This window comes from Tachypleus tridentatus, chromosome 2, assembly GCF_004210375.1.
Source record: "Tachypleus tridentatus isolate NWPU-2018 chromosome 2, ASM421037v1, whole genome shotgun sequence".
In the NCBI taxonomy this organism is placed as follows: domain Eukaryota; kingdom Metazoa; phylum Arthropoda; class Merostomata; order Xiphosura; family Limulidae; genus Tachypleus; species Tachypleus tridentatus.
Genome location: NC_134826.1, coordinates 90,438,273 through 90,463,324, shown reverse-complemented (window position 1 = coordinate 90,463,324; position 25,052 = coordinate 90,438,273). Strand labels below are relative to the sequence as shown.

The 25,052-nt window shown below is 32.7% G+C and overlaps 1 protein-coding gene across 3 annotated transcripts in view; it reads left to right on the top strand.

Moving 5' to 3' along the window:
- Positions 1 to 14,128, top strand: part of rtet (major facilitator superfamily domain-containing protein rtet) — a 105,416-nt gene extending 91,288 nt beyond the window's left edge. For all 3 annotated transcript variants that reach the window (XM_076489287.1, XM_076489286.1, XM_076489288.1), the window contains 2 exons: positions 1,023 to 1,160; positions 8,157 to 14,128. In XM_076489287.1, the coding sequence (XP_076345402.1) occupies positions 1,023 to 1,160; positions 8,157 to 8,284 (266 nt within the window). In that variant the 3' untranslated portion in view covers positions 8,285 to 14,128. The remainder of the gene's footprint in view (positions 1 to 1,022; positions 1,161 to 8,156) is intronic.
- The last annotated feature ends 10,924 nt before the right edge of the window (positions 14,129 to 25,052 follow it).

The following is a 25,052-nucleotide window of genomic DNA, read 5'->3' as shown; positions in this document are numbered from 1 at the left end:
GAATATATATAATTATTTTGAATTTCTGGAATTTTTTATGTAAATAACTTGTACAGTACAACTGTTTTATACTGGTAGTGATATAGCTTTTATGATAATTTCCTTGTGGGTTGGAATTGGCCTTGTTACTATTTTATACTTGTATTACTCTCTTACTCATGGGCTGGGCATAATGGTTAGTGTTTTATATTGGTAATTGTATAACTGTCTTAATTTCCTCATGTTCAGGGTTTGCCTAATGGTTAGAATGTTAAATTATGATTATGAGAGTTCATAGTCTTTGTTCTTTGGGCACAAAAACATGCTCCATCTTTAGGTGTAATATAAGAGTGATTTTTGTGTTTACGAGTAAATTCATGTAGTTTATTTTTATGATTTTTATTTACTTATTCCAATTGTTTAATAATATCAGATTTGTCAACTAAATGTTTTTTTTTTACTATTATGTTTTGATATTTAGTTAACTTGTAGTTTAAATCTTTAGAAAACTAACTTCATTGCTGTATAAACTTTTGATTCTGTGTAGAAAACTGTTTTTGTAATCTTGTATCTTAGTTTAGACCAAAATGAAGTTATATTATTTTTAACTAGAAAGTAAATCCAATGAGAGTGGTAGTGTTTTTAAAGATAAAAACATAAGATTTAAATTATGCTTCTCATTTAAAAAAGATACTTTATTCTTTTAATTTAATACTTAATGTAATAAAACTTTGCAAAGCTTTCATGTTTTACTTTTAAGGCATATTTAATTTGTTGAATAAAAACTTTGTTTCTGAATACTATCAGTTTTTAATTTATTTTATCAAAATATATTTACCAAAAACTGAACAAAATGTTGCTGTATATGAATTTTTTTTGTTCTTGACTTGTAATATATCAGTGTCAAGATCTTTGGGATTAAATAAGTTTTTAACTTAATTAAACTGGTTATCATTGTTATGAAATCAAAAGAGTTGATTTGACTTTTATTTCTGGTGAGTATATCTAGTTACTAAGACATTTTTATGTTATCATGCCTATAGCTTCAGCTACAGTAGTTCCATGCCTTACAACCATTGTGTCTTCTTATGGCTCTACTGAACAAAAGGGAACTGTCCTGGGAATATTTAGATCATTAGGAGCATTAGCAAGATCTCTGGGACCATTCGTAATATCCATAGGTATATATGTATATATTTATATACAGTGTTTCTGTTTTGTGGTAATTGTTATTACTTTTAATCAGTGTTTATTTTTGGATGTTTTATAGTTCTATTTAGATACCTTAAAATCTATTTGTTTTTTTAATATTGTAATGAGTATATCAATACGCCATATTTTTTGCACATTGATTTCTTGTGTGGAAATAACAGGTACAAAACAAATTTCTGTTTGTGTTAAAGTTTTGTAAGAGCAGCTAATATCTTGTATTAAATTATAAAAACATTTACCACTAATGTGGAAAGGGTTAAATTAGGGACTCTGAGATTTTCATGTGAACTTAACTGTTTCTGGTGTTTTTCTAGTATTTATTGGGAAAAAACATCAATTTTATTTTTATCAGTGTTTATCAGTTGAAACTGAAAATTAGAAGCTCTATTTATTTATCAGACATAAGATTCTTTGATGTGTATAGTAATTTCTCTGTAGTTATTATGGAGTAATTTATCTTTTGAATATTGCTTTGAGTTATTCTTGTATTAACTTCTTATTAATTTATCACTGTTTTGTTTCAACTCATCCAAACCACTTTTGTTAATTACACTTTGAGGAGGAGGAGGAGAATGTTTTATATCCATTTTTTTTTTTTTTTAACAGGGAGTTTGTTTTGTAGAATATAACCACATTCAGGACTTGTAGCAAGCTTTAAAAATTGGTAATACTTACCTGGTGGAATAAATGTGATTTATTACTTATTGTTTCACTAAAACGTTTATGAAATATACACAAAATATACATATAAATTTGTACTATGCCAAGGTCTTTACATGTTGTGTTTATCTAACCAAAAGCTACAAGTCGACTACATTTATTTTATTAACTTGTTTTTTAGACTTAATTTCATGTTCTAAGCTATCCATATTTCATGTGATGCTCTTGGATGTATGGTAAAAATTACCATTAACAGTAGAGTCCCCCACTGATGGTTTGGTAAAGATGAATTCATACTAGTTTTACTGTATTGATGTAAGTAGTGGTGTTAGTTTTGACATCTGTGACCATATTATTTATACATGATTCTGCAGTTGTATGTTTCCCTATTGATGAACATGTATAGACCTGGTTTATTTAAGTCCAACAGAAGTATTTAACAGATATTTAGAGATAAGTCTGTAAATTTCTGTTTGTGGGTTTTTTCTTACAAAATCATGTGAGTGTCAGTTGTGGCCCATGAAATCTGTATCTAATGGCTCATTGTTTGTCTCCCAAATATTAAGTGGTATAAATAATGCTTTCTTAAACAATTTTTGAATCATGAGTTTACTGTTAACCATCTGAATATATGCAAGACATGTTCAACAACACCTTTTATGTAATTCTGATTAAGAAGTTAACCCACAGGTTTACATACAAAATTATAATGGTTTTCAAATAAGATCCAAAATTTAAGAACTTTCAAATAGTTCACTGTTCTTCTTCAGGGGAATGAAGGTTATGTTTAATATGTATAATGAAGTATATATGAAAAATGTCAATGCGTGCCACATAAACCAAATGTTCAGTATGAGTTAGCCTGGAGAACTAGCCAATTGTAACCTAGAGTTGTTGGTGTTGAGTTTAGTTTGTGCAGCATATAAAATACTTTAAGTGTGGTAATAGCTATGACAAAGGTTAAGCACTTTTTATGAAAAATAAGAATAAAATAAGAACAAAAGTTGGGGATAAATAGATAAAATTATATTGCAACTAGAAGTTTTTGTTTGTTTTGTTGTTGGCTTGTGGTTATTAAAACATTCTTTAATCTAAGTGCTTGACTAAATGTGATAATGTATCATGTGGAGGGTAATAGCTTTCATTATGTTAGTATTGTGGTTTATCTATTGGTTTTTGATAGAAATCAGTATGTACTTATTCACACCAACAACCACTGGATATGCTCTGACAGTAAAAACTGTGACAGTTACATTAATTCTTTGAAACTGACTGTGACTGAAAGAGGTTAACAATATATCACATGAATCTGCACTGAAACAATGACCTAAATGAAATTCTTCTGCCTCTCTATGTGGTTTCCTGTATGTGGCGAGGGGACCTCCCAAAGAAGGTCTGTTGTTTCAGTTTACCTCCTCTGAGATCTAAACGTGAACTGTGAAGGGAAGGAGAGTATCCTGGTGATTGAGGGGTCCAACCCTAACACATCACTTTGGCCTTGAATTCTTGTTGATGGGTGGCCCCTCAGGGTCAATTGGCTGGTCCACTTAGGCTATGGTCAACCAAATACCAATATTGGATGTTCTCAATGGGTGTTGTGACATTGTGTCTGATGCTGGTGTTTAGGTATAGTGCTCATGAAACCCTGGTATTGCTGTATTGTCCTTGATTGGCATGGTAGTGTGTTCCCTCGTAGAGCTCCATGGTGGGTGGGGTCACTGGGCATTTCCTTTACTATGGATTCTCCCATACCCAAAAAAAAATAAAAATGAAAAAAAATTGAGGAAAAAACTGATTATTGGAAAATGGTCATGCATGGATGACTGTTGTACAGTCAACGTCTCAATCAGATTCTGTATCTTGGTTTCTAATCATACACTCTTTATCTGAGAAATCCTTAGGGCAAATGTCTCTGTTTTTTATTCAAAAGGGATTAGAGGGGCTTGCTGGCTTGCCCAAGTCATTAAGAAAGTTATGATCTGGAGACATTTTGGTGGAAACATCTTTACCACAACATACTAAACTCCTTCTGTTACTCCCCATGCAACTTTGAATTTTTCCAGAGGAGTTATAGTCGAGAGGGATTTAAAGATATTCCTGAGTCGGAGATCCTCACTGGTTTTTCCAGCCAAGGCATTTCTGCAGTGTGCTATATATCTGCTTACAAAGACAGAATTATGGTATCTACAAATGTTATTATTTTGATGTTCACATTGCCACGTCTACCTGCCAATATCAAAGCAGGATACTTAATTTGTAAGGTTAGGCTGTATATTCCTAACCCTCTCCAATGTTTTCCGTGCCAGAGATTCAGACATTTTAAGACCTATGGTAACAAAGACCACAATGCCTACAGATGCAAACTTCAATCACACTTTGTCAATTGTAGTAGTTCACACCCCTTATACTTTCTTTCTTGCCCTAAAAGGATGATGGATAAATAGGTACATTGCTCAAAGACTGTAAATAATATCTCTTATCCAGAGGCTTGAAAATTAATGTCCCCCATTCCATTTCTGACATATGCTGCTGCACTCTATTCCACTGTGACAGTGGGAATGCAGAAAGATCTCTCCATCCCTCCAACAGAATGATTTTTAAATCACTTCAAGAGTCTTTTGCCCTCCATGATTAAGAAAGTAGACAAGTCATCTACTCATATTTCTGTCCCCATCACTTCTATTGTCTCCCTGGATCCACTTCCTTTGGCTCTCTGGGTTCTGGGATTTCCTTGGGTTCATTTTCTTCTCCAGCTCTTCAAGATGCAGAATGGTCATTTGTTCATGCCCTTAATTACTGGAATCTTCTTCCAATGACAGAGACCTGCCCAGTCGACCTAGGGCAGGATCTGTGGAGTTCAATAAACCTCCTTCTAATAGAGAATAAAGAAAAAAGACGTGGTCAAAAACAGAAGAGCTCTCCACCTAATTTCCCTATACGTAAGTAAAAATGGCCACTTTGATATGGTGGAACTGTCGAAGTTTACCATCTAATCTGGATTATTTAAAAGCACTGATTGATTCTTAAAATCCTGTGTATCCTTCCTTACAGGAAACACACCCTTGGAGGCCATAGCCATCTGTGTTTTTTTTAGTCATACCATTTGTGTTTGTTATCTCTACCTGTCTCTCGAAGAGACCTATGATCAATCAGACTTTGATGTTTTCCTTTTTTAATCCTGAGGGACTTTAATAGACATATAATTCTCTCTGAGGAGGTGCTTATATTGATGAGAGGGGTCACTCCATAGAGTGTATGCTCTCAGATCACAACCTTTCTCTCTTCAGTACTGATGTTTATACTTATTTTCATGCACCTAGTCAGTCTTTTACTGCTATTGATTTTTTAATCTGCTCCCCTTAACTATTCTACTGCTTTTCATGGAGGATTGACAGTAACCTAGGGGTTAGTGATCATTTTCCTGTCATTTTGAAAGAGACTGGCTGTGGTCGATGCCACACAATCCACGTGCCCCAGTGAAAGCTCAATCAAGCCAACTGGCCCTCTTTCACTACTCATAAGGAACTTGATACTGCTGTCATCTGTAAGCTGTGGATAGACGACTGGGCAGCATTGACTGACGGTATTATCCAGGCAGCTACCTAGTGTATTCCTAAAACCTTGTCCATGATGCAATTCTGCCTACCACGTGGTACAGAAGGCTCATAAATGGGCGTGGGATACCTTTCATAGATATCCCACACTTTTGAACCACATTGCTTTTCAGTGAACCTGTGCACATGCTCGGCAGGTAAGTCATCAAAGCCAGAAGGAATCTTGGATTAAGTTCACAACCAGCATCTCTTCTAGCACCAGTAACAAAGTCATATGGACAAGAATCAGAAGGTCAGTGGGCAGTATACTTTTGTCCCCCTTTCAATCTTGCTTTCCAATTACCAGAAAGTTGCTGATGTCCAAGGCATCACCAATACTTTAGGTGAAAGGTTTTACCAGGTATCTAGGAATTCTGCTTCATCCTCCACCTTCTTAGCTATTAAGACTAGGACAGAGTGATTGCCTCTTTTCTTTTGGACTGATCGTCTCTATGACTATAATCGCCCCTTTACTCTGGTGGAATTCAAGCTGGCTCTTCCTTGGTCTGGCAGTACATTGGTTGAACCTGATGATATACACTATAAGATGCTGCATCATTTATCTCCTGCTTTTCTTTCTATTCTTCTTATTTTTTTTAACCAAAATTGGCAGAAGAATGTTTTTCATGATGCCTGGCACCAGGCTATTTTCCTACCTATCTCTAAGATTCCTTCAAACTCTCATCCATTTGCTTTGATGAGCTGTCTTTGTAAGACCTTAGAGAGGATGGTTAATGCTCATCTTGTTTGGTTTCTTGAATCAAACAACCTCCTTTTACCCACCAAGCATGGGTTTTGATGACCACTTCAGTGTGCTCCATCTTGTGTCAGTATTCTTTGACTTTGAAAAGGCTTATGATACGATGTGGAAGTACGGCATTTTGCTAGACCTCCACTCATATTGGTTGCCTGACCATTTGCACATTTTTATTAACAATTTTTTAATGGACCAGTGATTCCAAGTCTTTATGAGTTCAACATTCCCATTCTTTCCCACAGGAACTTGGAGTCCCTCAGAGCTGTGTCTTGAGTGTCTAGCTTTTCAGTATAAAGATTAATGCCATCACTGGACCAACTCCCTTCTACTGTTGCAAATGGGCTCTATGTCAACAATTTCCACATCTTGTGCTAGTTGTCAAACATGAGTATTACTGAGGAACAGCTGCAGACTGTCCTCAGTCATTTACTGAAGTTGACCACAGCATATGGTTTTAACGTTTCTCTCTCTAAAACCATTTACATGCATTTTTTGTTGCCAACTATTCACCCTGATCCTGAACTCTATGTCAGTGATGTGCTTCCTGTGGTACCTGAAGGAATGTTCTTGGGGCTTATCTTTGACTATTAGCTGATCTTTATACCACACATCAAGCAGCTATGAGTCAAGTGTACAAGGGCATTGAATATCCTCTCTGTCCTCCCTTCCAACTCTTGAGGAACAGATTGATGTTCTATGCTAAAGATATATCATGCTTTCATTTGATTGAAACTTGGCTATGAGTTTTTGGTTGGCCTTGAAAATGTTGGACCCCGTTCATCATCAGGGGCTTTTCTCACTTCCCCAGTCCAGAGTTTGTAGACAGAGTCTCCTGAACCTCCTCTACATCTCTGCTGTTTGCAAATGTCTTTACTGTATGCTTCAAAACTTTGGTCCTTACCACAGCATCCCACTTGGAGTTGTGTTTTCCTTCCTCACTGGGCAATACTTTTTCAGAACAGATGATCTGCCATTGTTCCTTTTGGCTTTCATATCCAGGCATAGTTGGATGAATTGGGTCTGTCCTTGGATGACATTGCTGTATCCACTGATCAACCCATCCCACAATGGTTTATTACTGTTCCCAAGTGTGACCTTACTTTGAGTTATCTGAAAAAGTGGATACTTCTGATTGGAAGTACCATCTTCTATTTGCCAAACATCACTTGAACCACCCTTCCATTCTCATTTATACAGATGATGATTCCAAATAAGGTAACTGTTTGGGCTCTGTCATAGCTTGTTGTGGTTCAGTGGTTGCATACATAATCACCTCTACAGTTCTGTATTCACTGCCAAACTGTACGCCATTTTTCTCGCCCCGTATCACTTGAATTGTGTACTATTTATACCGACTCTCTTAGCTCTCTAGTGGTCCTGGAATTACTTTGCGTTAGTTCTCACCGATATTTAAAACTGACTGGCACATTTATCTTTAACATCTACTTCTATTCAGTTCTGGATACCAGGCCACATTGGTATTTGCGGGAACAAGCTTGCTGACACCACAGCTAAGTTTCTCTGCTCTGTTGCATACATGGACCATGGTTTTTGGGCTCATGTGAAAACCTTTTCAATGTAGTCATGTTTGAACTTCTAATATATTAAAACAAAATGCAGTATTCTTATGTTAATTTATTATTACACTTTAATAAATACCCATTTTTTTTATTTAACATTATATGTATAAATAACATATTCCATATTTCTATGGCTGTTCTTAAGAAAAAGCTGATAAATACGTACATATTTAAGATTGTATCAGGTTGTATTTTTGGAAGTTTTACACAAACATTGTTTGCAAGACACATTGATTTTTTTTTATAATAATTAAGATTCAAAAACGTTTTATGAATGATAAAAGTGTTGGTTGCACATTGGATTATAAATACAGATAGAAATGTAGAAATACAAAAGCTTATCATTTGGTGTTTTGTATTTGTTTTTTGTTTTAGCTTACTGGAGTCTTGGACCCACAATTTGCTATTGTGTTGGAAGTGCATTACTGATTATTCCATATATTTTGTTGAAAAAAACGGAGTTTAATTTGTTCTCTCTCAAGACTGAATCTCTTAAAGAATGAAGAAAGACATCCAGCAAAGCAACAGGAAGAGATTTTCTTTTTAATATTTCTTTCTTACTTGGGGATAAGTTTCATAATGAATATTTACTCTTTGCAGGTTTATTCTTTGAGTATAGTTTATTTCATTCACTAAGTTAAAGAAATTGTTTAAATACAATTTTCAGTAAATTTCACTTGTTCTAATTTGGAATTATCTTTAGGATACATTAGCTGTCTCTAAAACTAAAAAATACTTTTTTTTAAAGAGCTTTTTAATATTCTCACCTATTTACATCATGTTTGTGCAACTGTGGTTAAAAATAAAAACATAGATGTGTAGTTGAGAAATTGTCAGTTTTGTTTCTTTATTATTATAACTGAAATTTATGAGATGCATTAGCTTGACCTACTTTATTACTTCTGCAGCCTCAATCAAAACAATTGGCATTGTTTTTTACTAAGAAATGCAATATAAAATTTGTTGTATGTTAAACATGATGATTGAATTTATGGTTATCAGTAAAAACTTAAGTCTTACTCCAAGATATATTGGTTGCTGTGAAACCCATGAGTTATCTGGCATGATTTTAAGAAGTAACAATAATTAGTCATATTATGTTTCCTTGAACACTATGGGCTATTGAAGTAGCAAAGCAGGCCAAACAGATTGTATGAACAATATGACTTATTGTACTAAATCTGTGTGGTATTGGAAGAGTGAAGCAGTTTATATTAGTAAGTTAATTATGTCTAGTATGCAACAAATGAATTCAGTAAAGAAAACTGAATGTTGAGGTGAACATTTACAACATATATTCAATGTATATCTTCCAGTAATTTAATCTGTTGTAAAGAAATTTAAAAAATTGGAGCTTTTACAGATGTGTACCTAAACATCTTTTGGCTATTTGTGTCAATCTCATTCTTTTCAGTTAGTTGTGCTTGAGAATAGCCTTTGGTATTTGGTTAAATATAAAAATGGTTTTGTTTGTTTTGTTTTCATTCAAAAAATATTCAAGTATGTTGGGACTTTTATACATATGGCAGTCTTTTAACAGTTATATTGATGTTTGTTTCATTTGAGACTAGCATTGTACTTGATAAATCTAAAAAACATTGTACTATCACTATTTAAATGGTGTTAGTAAATTAATTCACTTCTCGAATTAGTGGTTGTCCAATTGTTCAGAGCAAGTAAGAGTTTTATTTGAACTTGAGGTTTGGAAAAATAGAAACAGTACTTCTTGCCTTGGTTTTGTCTGTTCACTGTTAGGAGACACTTTTCATAATACTGCATAAAATGCATCTGCAAAATAGTAAAACTAAAGAGTTTTATTTTCATATATTTGTGTTTGATACTATTGAACTTTAAAGCAAAATATTTTCATTTGTACAAAGGGCTGAATATGTCGTACTAAAATGACTTTTGGGCCTCATGATGATGTTACACTTCGTTCTGCTATATTCATTCATGCTTTTCTTTGGATGACTTTACATCTTATGAAGAGCTCATCAGTATAATTTAGATTGTAAAAGACTTTTAGTAAGGTTGTAATGTCAAAAGTACAGTTTTTCCTACAAGGTTTCCATAATACAGTTACTGTACAAAAACAGTGGTTTCTCAGCACCAGTTTCTACATTTCAATTACAGAGTGTATAGGTGCTGTTTCTGGTATGTCTTCACATGTAATAGCACAAATGAACATTTCATTCTGCAGTTGCCTTAGGCATGCAGCAATTAAATTAACTGCATCACTAGAAGTCTTGGTGAACTTACTGTTGGGTTCTTTGATTTTTGAAAAAAAAATTATTTTTGTGTGATACCAAGCATTCAAAACATTGTTTTAATAATGAGCAGAGCTTATATTGACTTTTATATTTAGACTTTTGATCTCTAACTTGCCCTTGGCACAATTCTAGTGGTGATCATGTATACATTTGGAAATGTTTTGTGACATACTATATACCACTTTTGAAAATTTGTGTACATGTGACTTATGGAATCAGGAATTTCTGAATTGCAGGACATAACAGATGTGGTCTAGGCTTATGTTCTAATTTACCACATTTTTTAATTACTTGAGTAATGGTATCTTGAATGTTTGCATCACAGAAAACATTTTTTTGACATAACATATATAGTTTATTTCACACTAGTCTTGCATTACTTTTGTAATGGTGCCTTGAGTTTCTGCATCACAGAAATTCTTTCCTGACATAGTGCATATAGTCAGGGTTTTTGGTCTACTTCATGATAGTCCTGCATTAATTATATAATGGAATTGGAAGTTGCCACAACAAATCAGATACTTTTCAAGACTCATCAGATGTAGCCCAGATTTTTATGGGTAATTTACTTTAGTTTGATTGATTGAAGGTTTATATATGCGAGGTGTCTGTTAACATAAATCTTTATGTAGAATTTTTCCCAGGTTTGTTCAGAAAAAATCCTGCATCAGACTTTGATTTCTCTAGTATTTGTATAATTGCCTCCTTAATTTTACTAACTGATTCCAACTTTTGTGATGGAAGCAATACATAGGTAATGAAGATTTAAAGAAGTTCCAGTGAATAAGTTTTTTCATTAGATATATAAATTCTGTGAACTCAAATGTATGCTAGATAGCTTAGCAAAAACATTTTAACCATGATAGATGTGTTTATGGCTCTGTATACCTAATGATACTGTCTTGGTGGTGTACAGAGCCCCTTTATGTGATACTGTTATGGTGGTACTTAGAACCATATGTACCTTGTGATATTGTCTCAGTGAGGCTTGGGACTCTGTGTACTTTGTGGTACTATCACAGTGGTAGTTTGAATTATGTTTACCTTTTTTATGCTGTCTCTGATGCTTGAAGCTCTATGTACCGTGTGATACTTTTAATGTTGTGTAGAAGGGCATACTGTTGTGATGGTGTATATATATAAATTTCTCTCTCTTTATGTACCTTGTAAAATTGTCATGTTACTGCGTAAGACTACATTGTGATGCTGTTATGGTGGTATAGAAGGGCTTGAACTGACCTGTCTCAGTGGTACACATGACTATCTTTGTATACCTTTTAATACTGTGTTGATATGTAGGGATTCTGTATGCTCTGTGGTACTATTGTGATGGTATTTAGGGACTTTTTTGTATAATATGATGATGCTGGCTTTCAATGTTCTATTTTATAACTAAATTCATTTGAAAAGACTTAGATTTAGATAAAAAGACCCCACTTGTCAGAAATACTTTAAACTGTTTACACAATTGTATTTTATGAATCAATACATTTTACAACTGTACTGTTAACAGGTATATTTTTTCAAAGTTATCTGTTGGAATACCAAGAAATTGATTCAGTATACATAATATTTGTTTTTATTATGAAAAATTACCATGTTGAATTACTGAAAGTTTTTATTCTTATTGTCTATTGTCAGTTTAACTGCAGAGTGACTATTCTGTAAATCACTGAGGGGAATGTTGATTATTTTACCTGTATTTAAAAAGAGGAGGAAACAGCATTTGGAAGTTATCACACTCTTATCTTGAATAGAACAACAATTTAGTTAACATTTGTTTTCGTCTAAAGACTTGTTAAATTATTTTACTGTTTTTCTTTTTTTTATCTGAAAGGCAGAAGAAAAACTCATAACTGAAAAGTATGAATAAATATCAATTTAGAGCTGCATTTCATTATTATTTGAAAGGGCTTCCATTAATAATTGTTATTTTCCTTTTCTGAATATAAATATTTACTATTGTGTTCTGAACCATCATGACTAGTTAATAAAATTAGATTGGAAAGTAAAACACTGGCACTTTTCTGACCTGGAATTGTGTAAAAAGTTGTAAGTAAAAAGAAAAACATACAGTGTACTTTTTTTAAAATATTAAAATTTATTACTTACTTTATAAACTGGTTATGATATTAAAAGTTTAATGTAATTGTATATTACCTTCTAGATGAAGATCTTTACAAATCAAATGTGCTGTGGGTAGAAAATTGTCTTCTAATCTTTTGCTTCATTTATATAATTTTTATGTCACATCATCATAGCAACACAATTTTTAAAACAAATTTGTGTATAAAATAAAACAAACTGTGATAAGAGCTCTCCTTGTAAAAGTTACAGGAATTGTCTGACAATTTGTATCTAGGCTAGATTCAGACATTATTTAGGGTAATATACTCAGGTTCTTATGCCAAGTATATTCAATGTGGAGATACAGTACTTTCTGAGGTCTTAAGTATTAACATGGGAAAAATTTTTTTTCTGTAATCTTTATTAGCATAGTACTAATACCTAAAACTTTGGAGAAATATTCATGAGTTATTTCTCTTTCTGAAGCCATAAATATAAGATGTTATGATCTTTCTCTCTGACATCCTAAGTAGTAGCACATAGGTATATTTTTTTTAACTCTAAGTACCCAACCTTTTTTAAGGAATCATAAGTATATTGATTATTTATAGATAATGGTTTGAGATACTGTGGTGTTGTTCACCTTTGGTTTTAATTTCAAATTAAGAGTGCTTCCATTTCCTTTAAGAGTCCATTCATTTGTCTCTGAATGTCATTTTAAAGCATTTGATGTTCACACTTTTCACTACAGATATAGGTAATAGTTCATATTACTGTAACTTAATTATGGGAGTTGTTAGCATTATTTCTGTATATGTTTGAGCTCTGAATCTACTTGCTTATAAAATTTATATGTGTAATTATGTAAGAGGTGATAGTGCACTGCAATTATAGTGAATTTTATTGAAACTATTTTCACACTGAAACTTTCAATATAATGATGGGAGATACAAAGAGTTAACCACTTAGCATGATGTGATTATAATTCATTAAAAAGTAATTATGGACAAAAAAAAATTTGGTTTGCATCTAGTCAGCTGCTCTTTTTATCATTCCAAGTAACATCAAGCATGAACAAAGATATATTTTCTTTAGGTATGACGTTACGACAAGCTACAATTAAGTCTAGCTTATAAGTTGTTGAATAACTCTCATATTTTATAAAAACATTGGTAAGAACTTTATACATTTTTTTTGCAAGTTTGATTTCTTTTGTAATTAGAAAAAAATTTGAGATATTTGTTGTAGGGTTTATTGCTGTTATTCTATAACTAAGAAATTTTGGAATAACAAGTGCATTTTGTGACTTGAAATCCTGATATTTGTTATTTAAAATACCATATTGATGTTCTGTACACACTGTTTTCATAAACACTTTCGTATGTTTTAAAATACACATCTGATTTTATTGTTCATACTGATATTTTTTCATTATGATGTTAGTTGTAATATGGTTGTTTACTCTCCTTCCATTAAATATTTTGCTGTATATAAACTATCAGTTTGTAAATTGACACCATTAACTTTAATAAATAATGATAAATTATTAAAATGTTAGACCACCTTTGGTACAATATTAATAAAACAACTATGACTTAAAGTACGATACTAAGGTTAATTTTATTTTTGGTTATTTAAGTGCTCCACCTGTTTACAATTAGCAGATTTAAAACCTGATATATATTTTGTATAGAATATCATTTGATTGGAGAACTTGATTAATTCAACAACATATTAGTGTACTTGTTTTTGTTGTTTCAAAATTTGTTGTCAACTAATTTTAAGTTTTGACATCAAAATGACTTAACTGTTTTTTTGTTTCTTGTAAGTGATCTTGTGTTTAATATGTATCCACAAAAATATAGGTGAAGGTGCATTGTTGTTGTTTTTATATGTTATTACGGTTTAATTATCTTTTCTGTAATCCATGTGTTTAACAGAGCACAAGATGGTTAAACATTACTTTTTGCTGATTTTCCCTGGTTATTTCAAATAAAATATTTATCAGATGTTGTTGTGATGCATTTTTTACCTTGTATGGTGGAAGAACTCTTCTCAGTGTACATAATCTAGTACAAACTTTGGAATAAACTTACAATTTGAGAAGTGATGTTGGCAGGTCATGTTGCTTTAGTTTTATGATTATTATCTCATATTAGCAGTTCCTCATCATTTTCAACACAAATATCAGAAAATTATCTGTGATATCAAAATTCCATTTTATGGAGATGTACTGTATGATATTTGGTACTTGACAGTTCTTAGAGTACTGAGAGTATGGTCTTCGTAGGCAGAGAACTACATAATGGTGGAACTTAGTTATTTACCCCCACAGCCAAAACTTGTAAATTTATAGCTAATAAATATTCTTATTACATATGAAATACTTAAACAGAGCTAAAAATAATCAAAACAGGTTTAAAACGTGTAAGTTATACCTGTGGTTACATTGCTGTTGGTTTCTCAGACACATCAAACTTTAAGACTGGGGGTGGACATTTTGTTTACTGTCTATCTGATATTACTATCAATTAAAACACTAATTTATAGTTATTTCTCTGTCGAACGAGGATAACTGTTACGAAGCTATCTTTAAATACTATAAGAGTATTGAAATAAATAAAAAAATTATGAAAATATAAGTTTATGATATACAGCAATGTGAAGAAATGGCTTGTTACTTTATTATATATACAATGAAGATGATTCACAGTTGCATGCATTAAAACTGGAAGGGTATCAAGCACATCCATAAAAACAAAAGAAGGGTATTTCTATAACTAGGTTTGAAAGATTTATGGAACAAAAGACGATGGAGTTTGTGTAAAAGAGTAATCACAATTCAAAGTTCTAATTCTGTCTATGCTTGCGGGTCTGGCATGGCCAGGTGGGTTAAGGCGTTCGACTCGTAATCTGAGAGTCGCGGATTCAAATCCCCGTCGTACCAAATATGCTCGCCCTTTCAGCTGTGGGGGCGTTATATGTGGCGTTCAATCCCACTATTTTGGGATGTATGTTGTGATGATTTACTATTATACCTTTATTTTAAAATCGATCTTTAAATTAAATATATATGTTTATAAGTATATGTAACTTAGACTGTTAAATATTTATTGCAAAATTCCCTTTCCCCCTTATTCTTTAAATTTTTAGAAAGTTCTAGACTCTAGAGCGTAATACTCATGTAAAACACTTGTGATTGTCAGTGTTATTACTAACTGAACTTTAGAGAACTTCGCCTAAAGTTTGTAAATCGACTCGTTGAGAGACTGGTATTGTTGGTTTGCTACAGTTAGTGTACTATAAACCTCGGAAGCTATAACTGTGATAAATGCTTATCAACCGGGAAACTAGATATTTGACAAGGACCGTTTATAGATTTCGAACATTATAAACCATTTAACTTCAGACATTAGTATTTCTACAAGGATATTAGATATCTTCGTCGGCAAAAAGTTAACCTGTAAACGGCGCGAGACCAGCCAATAATATAGAACTAGCTAGCCGCTATCCCATGAAGGAACTGTACTGATAACAACTAGTAACTAATTCGCTCATCATGAATTGTCAGGAAAATACTCAGTTCCACATCAGATAGAAGACTAAATATTGTTTGTAAAAGCTTTGTATATAACTCTTTATTTGTAATAACTGTTATTATTATTTGTTTATTCATCTTGGCAAATATCATAAATTTAATACATTTCAACATTTAACTAACTTTTAAATTTAACTCGGTTTCAGGCTATTTGATATCGTCACACTGAATATAATAAATTGGAGACTCGTCTGGGTTTGGTTTGTTTGGAATTTCGCGCAAAGCTATAAAAGGGCTACCTTTGCTAGTCGTCCCTAATTTAACAGGGTAAGACTAGACGGAAGTCATCACCACCTACAACTAACTTTTGGGCTACTCTTTTACTAAAGAATAGTGAGATTAACCGTCACATTATAACACCCCCACGACTGAAAAGGCGAGCATGTTCGGTGTGGCGGGGATTTGAACCCACGACCCTTGGATTACAGCTTCAGTGTCTTAACCACCTGGCGATGCTGAGCCTTTTCGAATAGAACTGTATTTTTGTTTTTGTTTGTAATAAACTATCACTATCATTAGTCAGAAGTTTGGTTATTGTTGTTGTTTTGAATTAAGCACAAAGCTACACAATGAACTATCTGTGCTCTACCCACTACGAATATCGAAACCCGGTTTATAGTGTTGTAAGTTGATATTTTTAACACAGTTCCTCGTTTCGATTTTGTTTTATTTTATTTAACTGTTGAGTATTAATAGTTATATATATATATACATGTTCACACAGACATTATCTTTTAGTTCAAGCTAAGAAGTGATACAAGGTAACTGTATGTAAACTTATCATGAAAAACATTCTGTTTTGGATAACAGAGTAAAACTTTCAAACACGCTTTCCCTTCTAGTTAATAATTAGAGAAATGACTAAAATTATTGTTAAAATAAAACATGTAGTTATCACGATTAGTAGCTTATACAGTTACTTAATTCAGTTGTTAATAAAACATACAAATCAACACTTAGTGAATCTAGCCATTATTGCAAGTGTGCATTGATTAATTATTTAATTTCTGTAGAGCATATTGGTGTAGAGAAGACAAGCTGAAACAAGAAATAAACAACCTTATAACACCAAAATGATGTTTTGTATTTAAGTAAATACCTAATGTTTCGCTTTACAGCTTCTACGGGAACGTTCACTGAAACAAACCGAATCTGACAGTACAGAATTTTGGAAAAACATAGAGTGGCTTTGAGTATTGATTGAGATTGATAATTTTTGAAAAACTTGCAAGTGAAAATAAAATTAAAAGTCAACCATTCTATTTCTGTTATACACAGTACTGAAGATGCCTTTCACCTACGACTAGAGCTCATTAGTCTGTCTGGGATGCGAAAAAACACGATTTATTTTATCAAAATTATATAACCATTAGTTATTATGGTGCGAACTAAATTGAGGTGGTGAAATATGAATATTTTATACATCAGAATCAGAGTAAGAATTAACAACACAATAGTATTTATTTATTTTAAAACCAACTGTTTATTATTATTACTAGCTGAGAATATATTCGTTGGTAAAAGAGTAGCCCAAGAGTTGGCGGTGGGTGGTGATGACTAGCTGCCTTCCCTCTAGTCTTACACTGCTAAATTAGGGACGGCTAGCACAGATTGCCCTCGGGTAGCTTTGTGCGAAATTCCAAAAACAAACAAACAAACAAGCTGAGAATACTCATTGAGGAAATAAAAAACAATTCATAAAGGAGAATGATGAATGGTGTTCCATTTATTTCATTTTTCCCCTAATTTTTCTCTTTCGTTTTTAAATTTCTAATGACTTCATTAGATGTTAAATGTACACTACTTTGTGGAAAATAATAATTGACTCATTTAACTGATTAAGTATTTGAGTTTTAAATTCTAAGCAAACAGCTAATTTGTATTAATTAGATTTAGAGGGGATGTAATAATATATCGATAATTTTGCTTCAGTAAAGACTACATACCCCAGAGGCAAGCTAATAAACGTTTTGACCCTGAATTCCTGTGTGAATCCTGAGATAAGGCAAGGAGTGAAGTAAGTAATAGAGAAAGTGTTGTTTTACGTGATTGTATTTTCTTTTCTTCATCTCTAAAAACATATATTGTTCTTTGCTTATATTTTGTTCTGTAGAAATTTTATTGAAAAATAATCTATTCAGCTCCATGAGTCAATTTTGAGTCAAAACAAATACAGCAGCTGGTCACTTTGGTCAAAGACATAAAAACTATTATGGACAAATATATTATTTGATTTCTTTTTTTTTCTCCATATTCATTGTAACTCTAACCCTAGCGTTTCTAGAACCTGCATTTTATAAACACTTCACTCTTGTGTAGTAGATAACAACGTACATAAATATTAAGCTGTTAGGAGGGGTAAATCCAAGGTTTTCCCAGATTATGAAAACTTTTGAAAATGATTTTTTTTTTTTAAATATGGTCTTAAAGAACCATTTTTGATAATTCGTCAGTAGGTCTTCTGGACTAGTCTCTTTATATACTGCAGTTATCCTAATATATAACTTACGTTTATGCCATCTAATTTTTCTAATACATGGCTCATTCGTGTGTCATTTATGGTTTCCAATACATGACTTGTTCTGGTGTCATCTGTGGGTTCCAATAAATGTATGATTATTGTGTCATTTAAAGGTACCAATACGTAGTTTGTTCTTGGTCATGTAAGGTTTTTTTATATGTAATTCATTCTTTAACAAAATGTTAATTGCGTTAAAATATTCTTCTAGCAGCTGTTAACTGCAAAAAAAAAAACTATAACACTTATTTTTAAGAAGTTGTTAACTGAAATAAAATCCATTCAATATCCAGGTATTAAAGGAAAAAAAAATCGATTCATTAATGAAATGTTTAACAGCAATAAAAGAACTTATTGAATCAATACGTATATACAATAAAACCATTAGTTAACCAATTGTTAATTGTTTAGAAATCATCTTTTTTATCCACTTATTAACTGTACTTAAACCAATTAAATACACTGCTGTTAACTGGGATAAAATTCATTATGTACCATCTCTTAACATATTAAACATAAACTTTAATTAAGTGGTAACTGATTCTAATTGTGTACTACATCGAACTATTTTTACATTGCTCTCTTGTTTTGTTTATAATATAGTAGTTGACACATAAAAATTTAGTGAAAACAGAAAGTACCGTTTTTAACGTCCAAGGTGATTTTAATAACACAAAAAAATTAATATTCTTATAAAATATATAAATAAGTAATTGTTATATTAACTTATTAAAATATGGTATTTTATTTTTTCTCAGATGGTATATTATATTACAAACATCTCAGAGAAGGACTAGAGTGTGTGTTTTTTATAGCAAAGCCACATCAGGCTACCTGCTGAGTCTACCAAGTGGAAGGATTAGAGCTCTTGGACGAAATTCCTCGATGTCAAATTGGAAAAATTCAACGGAAGGTATAACAGGAATACTACTACCAAACCTATAAATAGACAACTACCAGGACTGCCATATTAAGACATATTTCTTCAATTCCACCAGTAGTAACGGAGTAATTATAATGGTTAAGCTACAATGTCTAAAAAACCTGCATAACATTTTCAGTAATATATCTAAACTTTTAGGTAGAAACGCACAAGAATAACGACAACAACGACATCCTTTAAAGTAATTACAAAATGCTCTCATTTAACTTATGAGAAATCTGGGAAGTTTATTATACAAATACATTCCAGTGACAAATAATACGGGGCTCGGCATGGCTAGGTGGTTGAGACGCTTGTCGCGTAATCCCCGTTACACCAAACATGCTTACCTTTTTAGCCGTGGGGGCGTTATAATGTGATGCTCACTCCCACTATTCGATTGTAAAAGAGTAGCGCAAAAGATGGCGGTGTGTGAAAATAGCGTTTCATATTTATATTTTGTCTCTCACAAGTCGCTGCCACAGAAACATTTAGTACATTAACAGAACTTATCAGATGCATTGGATGATGAGAAGTAAGGTTTAATAAACGCGAAAACCCGGTGAAATATAAAACCAACGAAAACAAACAAAAAACACGCTGAAATTAATTTGTTTTTATAGCAATTTTATACTTAGTGGTTCCACACTCATTCCTACTCTCGTGGCTCAGTGGTAACTCTATATGTTTAAAATGTTAAAAACCAGATTTTGATAACGATAACTCATTGTGTAGTTTGTGCTTAACAGCCAACCAAACTATTTATTTCCAACACTTCGATGATTTTCAGGGCTCAGACCATAACTTTTAAAGCAAGATGATGTGTTGACTGGAAGGGTTAATGAAGGCACGTTTAAATTACAATAAAATTAACATCTTTCTCTAACTTAATGTAAACGTAAGAGTATATTCCTTGTGCTGTTAGTAAAATAGTAAATTTTGTTAACTACAGTCATTCTGAATTTCTAATATTGTTGGGAAAATAGTTAATATTGTTGACCGGAGATCACGCGTGAATGACCGAAAATTGTTGACTGGCGATTACACTTAAATAACTGATAGGTTTTACGTTTGTTTTGTTTGTTTTTTGGAATTTCGCACAAAGCTACTCGAGGGCTATCTGTGCTAGCCGTCCCTAATTTAGCAGTGTAAGTCTAGAGGGAAGGCAGCTAGTCATCACCACCCACCGCCAACTCTTGGGCTACTCTTTTACCAACGAAAAGTTGGATTGACCGTCACATTATAACGCCCCCACGGCTGGGAGGGCGAGCATGTTTAGCGCGACGCGGGCGCGAACCCGCGAATTACGAGTGGCGCGCCTTACGCGCTTGGCCATGCCGGGCCATAGGTTTTACGTATTACTTTTTCAATAAGTTGAAACACAGTGATTTCTAACATTATGAAATATAATTATTAATTTGCGTTGCCATTAATGACGAATAAACACCACACTACGCATCATCTGTGTACAAAATCTATTGCAAAATGAACTTGTGATAAAAAGTACATTTATATTATATTTCAGCTCATAACTAAGTATTGATACTGAAACATATTATCAAACTACATAGTGTATTTCAAAGAAACAGGGTTTATAAGCTAGAAACATGCATTTTTTTTCAAGTTAACCAAACATTTAAATGTGCGATCGTCATAGCATGTGGAATAAATTGTAATAATAAGAGATACGTTTGGATGCTCAACACAGGGGTTTTACTTCCAATATGGTGGTAGAAGTCCCCATCCCCCTTAGGTTGTTTTCTCTTGATGACTTGTGCTTGTTATGCAACTTGTCGTGTGAAATGCAATTTGTAGGTGCTGCTTTTAACAGCTGAGACAAATGTTTCTATAAACAGCTTATATTTACAAGTTTGTAAAAATTAAGATTTTCTAAGTAAGGCTTGTCATAAACACTATTGACGTTTTACGTTCACAATGCTATAAAATACTTTTATGGTAAAAACTATGTTTCTCATTCAACAATTTCTTTAATGTTTTTATTTATAACAGCATAAAAGTATACTCTCTTTTTTACAAAAAAAACAATGTACTTATAATAGAAACGAAGGTGCAAAGTACAAAAAATAATTATCTTGTGTTGAAATTATACACACTTTAGTGCATTAATCTAAAGATAATGTAGTAGTATGCGTTTTCAAAAGTTCTAGTTTTTGACAACTCTATTGTACTTTACTTTGGTTCTCTTTCGTCGACGTCGAAATATTTACTCACGAGATCTCAGAGTTTACATTTTGGGCTTTGACTGGGAGCATGCCCAGTTACACCTGATGACGAAATAATACAAGTGCAATTAGTAATGGGTGAAATAAATACACGTAATCACTGTATCATTATCTTACTTAATGTATATTCTAACACTGGTACTAGCAAGAATACTTGATTATTTAAAAATATGAATAGTATGACTCAAAACATTTAACTCCGAATTTGATCAAATTTTATACGGTGGTTGAGTGTCTCTCAAGAATCAATTTATAAAATTTGATGAATGTAGCTCTAAGGTTATTTTCTTCTGTGAAAATGGTACAAAGGTGAGATTTTCTAAAACAGCTGAAACTTCGAGAATAAACTAAGGTGGAAAGAGGTTACTTGAAAGAGGTTATGTTGCCAAAAATGACGAACTGTTAGATGTATATCTTAGTTTGGTTACTACAAAAGTAGAAAATATTGCGGGTTAGAGGTAGCTATCTACACATACTTAGTAAATGTTGCTAATTGCATGCTTATATTGTGATACAAATAATTCATTCGTTGTATTAATTAGGAGCTTTATTTTATCTTACTTTTTATTATGTTATATAGTGAATTACGGTTTATTTTTCTTCAATTAGTTCGTAAAGTTCTGATCTGTCTTTAAGATCACTAACAGAAACGTTGCCCTACAGACGGCTGTTTGCTTTTGTGATCACTAATCGTACTATTCATACTTTATCGACAAGAAAGAGGAAAATGTGAACATTTACTTAAATAAATGATTTTTTCTGGTTAGCACTACATGGGAAATATGTTTGGATTGTGTTATTGCATCATAATGATTCAAGGTACAGAGATCAACGTTTTCATAAATTCTAATACAAACTGAAATATTTTTTTTATTTAAAGCAGTGTCGTTTATTTAAAAAAATAATGAGCAGGTGGTTAGGGAACTCGACCCGCAATATCAGGGTCGCGGGTTTGAATCCTCCTCACCCTAACTATGCTCAGCTGTGAAAGCATTATAATGTTACGGTCAATCCCACTGTTCATTGGTAAAAGAGTAACCCAAGAGTTGATGATGGGTAGTGATAACCAGCTGTGTTATACTGCTAAATTAGGAAGGCTTAGTGCAAGTAACCCTTATGCAGCTTTGCTCGAAATTCAGAACAAATCAAGAACTTTTGTATTACTTTTAAAACTTACACCAATAAAGGTAAAATTAAATCCTCACATACATTCCTCGTGTTCTTGTTGTGAGGAAAATTATTTTGTTTGAGATTGTGTTTTGTTATAAATAAATGGTTGTTGCACATACCATATTTACTTTTATAAGTGTTTGAATTTTGATTAGCCAAAGTGTAATACATTTATTTATGGATTTTTATTTGTGATGTTATTCAGCAGATGACGTCACGCTTCACAATCCTCAGTCACCACTTCTGGCATTGAGATATTGTATTTCAACATCGATTGTTTCAATTAAAAGTGACATCATGGAAATACATTTCTTTCTATACGGGTAACAATAAATAGAATCAATAGTAAATTATAGTTCTTTAATATCGATCGAACAAAATAATTATGAGTAAACACTAATTTTATCTATGTTAAAATCTACACAATCTATATGACTTAAACTTCCATTTTTACATATTACGAGGAAATGAATAATCAAATTAAATCACTAATAATCAACATGTATGTTGGACGTATGTATCTTATTGTACAAAAACTGAATAACGAGCAGAGTGAATCATTTGAAATCGACGATCCTAATTCGGTTCATTATACTTGTATCATGTAAGACCATGTTGGATGTACTTAATTATGTATGAAAACTGTGTTGCCATAAGTTAATATATCCATTATCCAGTATGTGTTTCATCAAAGACTATAGACGACACTTTCTTAGTCAAGGTTATTTAACCATATCACTCTACAATGTTTTGTATGAAGAACTGGTGTACCTTGACCTTTTTAGCATAGACAGTTTTTTTGTTTGTTTTTTTTAATTTCGCGCAAAGCTACTCGAGGGCTCTCTGCGCTAGCCATCCCTAATTTAACAGTGTAAGACTAGAGGGAAGGCAGCTAGTCATCACTACCCACCACCAACTCTTTTACCAACGAATAGTGGGATTGATCGTTACATTATAACACCCCTACGGCTGAGAGGGCGAGCATATTTGGTACGACGGGGATTTGAATCCGCGACTCTCAGATTACGAGTCGAACGCCTTAACCCACCTGGCCATGCCGGACCTGCAAGCATAGACAGAATTAGAACAACTTTGAATTGTGATTCATCATTGGAGATAAAACAAATGTCATTTTTACTTCATATGAAATCGAGTTTTAAGATCACTCCATTGGGCAATAATTTTTCACGTAGAAAAATGTATGATTACAAGTTTCTCTACGCATCGACCATTATCAGAGTTGAAAATGTCATGCTATCCGGCGTGTCCTTTATCCACATAGACGATATCAAATGACTTCTAGTTTCTCCGCTATATAGTTCAGTAAAGTTTGTATGTAAGGCTTACACGTATAAAGATCGTGGGACCAAAAGATACGCTATACGCTTGTCGTTCAGGTGTACATCCACTTGAAAAAATACAGAATGAAAAAATCATAATGATAGAAGCATAAATATCTTTATCTGCTTTTTGTTGGTCCATCTGGTCTGACATGTTTCTTTTTATATGTAAATATAATTGTGCCAGGTCAAAGTATGTACTCCCTGAACTTGATATAGAAAATTCTATTACTGCTTTGTCAGTCACAAAAATCAAAATAATAAAATATGATTCATCTTTCTCACTTACGGTCTGTGTGAAAAAAAAAAACACACAACAAAAACCTAATTGAGGCTTTGTTTACTGACAGGACTTTTCGTGTTAAAGGATGGCCATGATTAATTGTCAAAAAAGTTTGAAGTCGAAGTTTATCACCACTTGGTTTTGACGATTCTGAACGTGATGCCTTTACGTCTTACAAATTTCTTGTCGCCTTGAGCTAGGTTCTGAGCTTCTTGCATTGATCATAGTTTTCCACTCTCGACAAAATATTTTCCTTCTATGACATATGATGTTAAATTTAGTCAATGCTAAAGGGCCATAACCTTTTACAAGGTGTCTTAGTTTGCTTTCCATACTTGGAGCGCGATTTGTTTCAGACCTATTTCTAAATGTTTCTGTTTTCTCAAGTTGATTGTTATTTCTTTTTTTCCAGTACTGCTAAACACAAGGTATGTTCCCATTTTGAAAATTTTAAATCCCTAATCGGAAAACATCTTTATGATCTAATAGTATGAATATTTTATGTTGCAAATGATTGTTACATACTCTTCCTAAAAGCGATTTGTTTTCGATAGCAAACAGTATCAAAAGTTTATTCAATTCATGCCATTCAACCACAGCTTTATACTGCCTATACTTTTTATGTGCCTTTTTAATTTGCTCATTTAAATAGTTTTAATGTAACGTACCCAACCCTTTGAATTTCTACAAAAACTCAGAGATGTGATCATTAGTATACATCAACTGGTGAAAGATGCCTTTCATGCATCAAAATGAATCAACTTAAAACCGTGTGCTCTTGAAAAAAAGAAAATTTTTAGAGTGACTTCATCAACAGTAATTAGCCTGTGACTATGTCCAACCACACTTTGTGAAGCGCA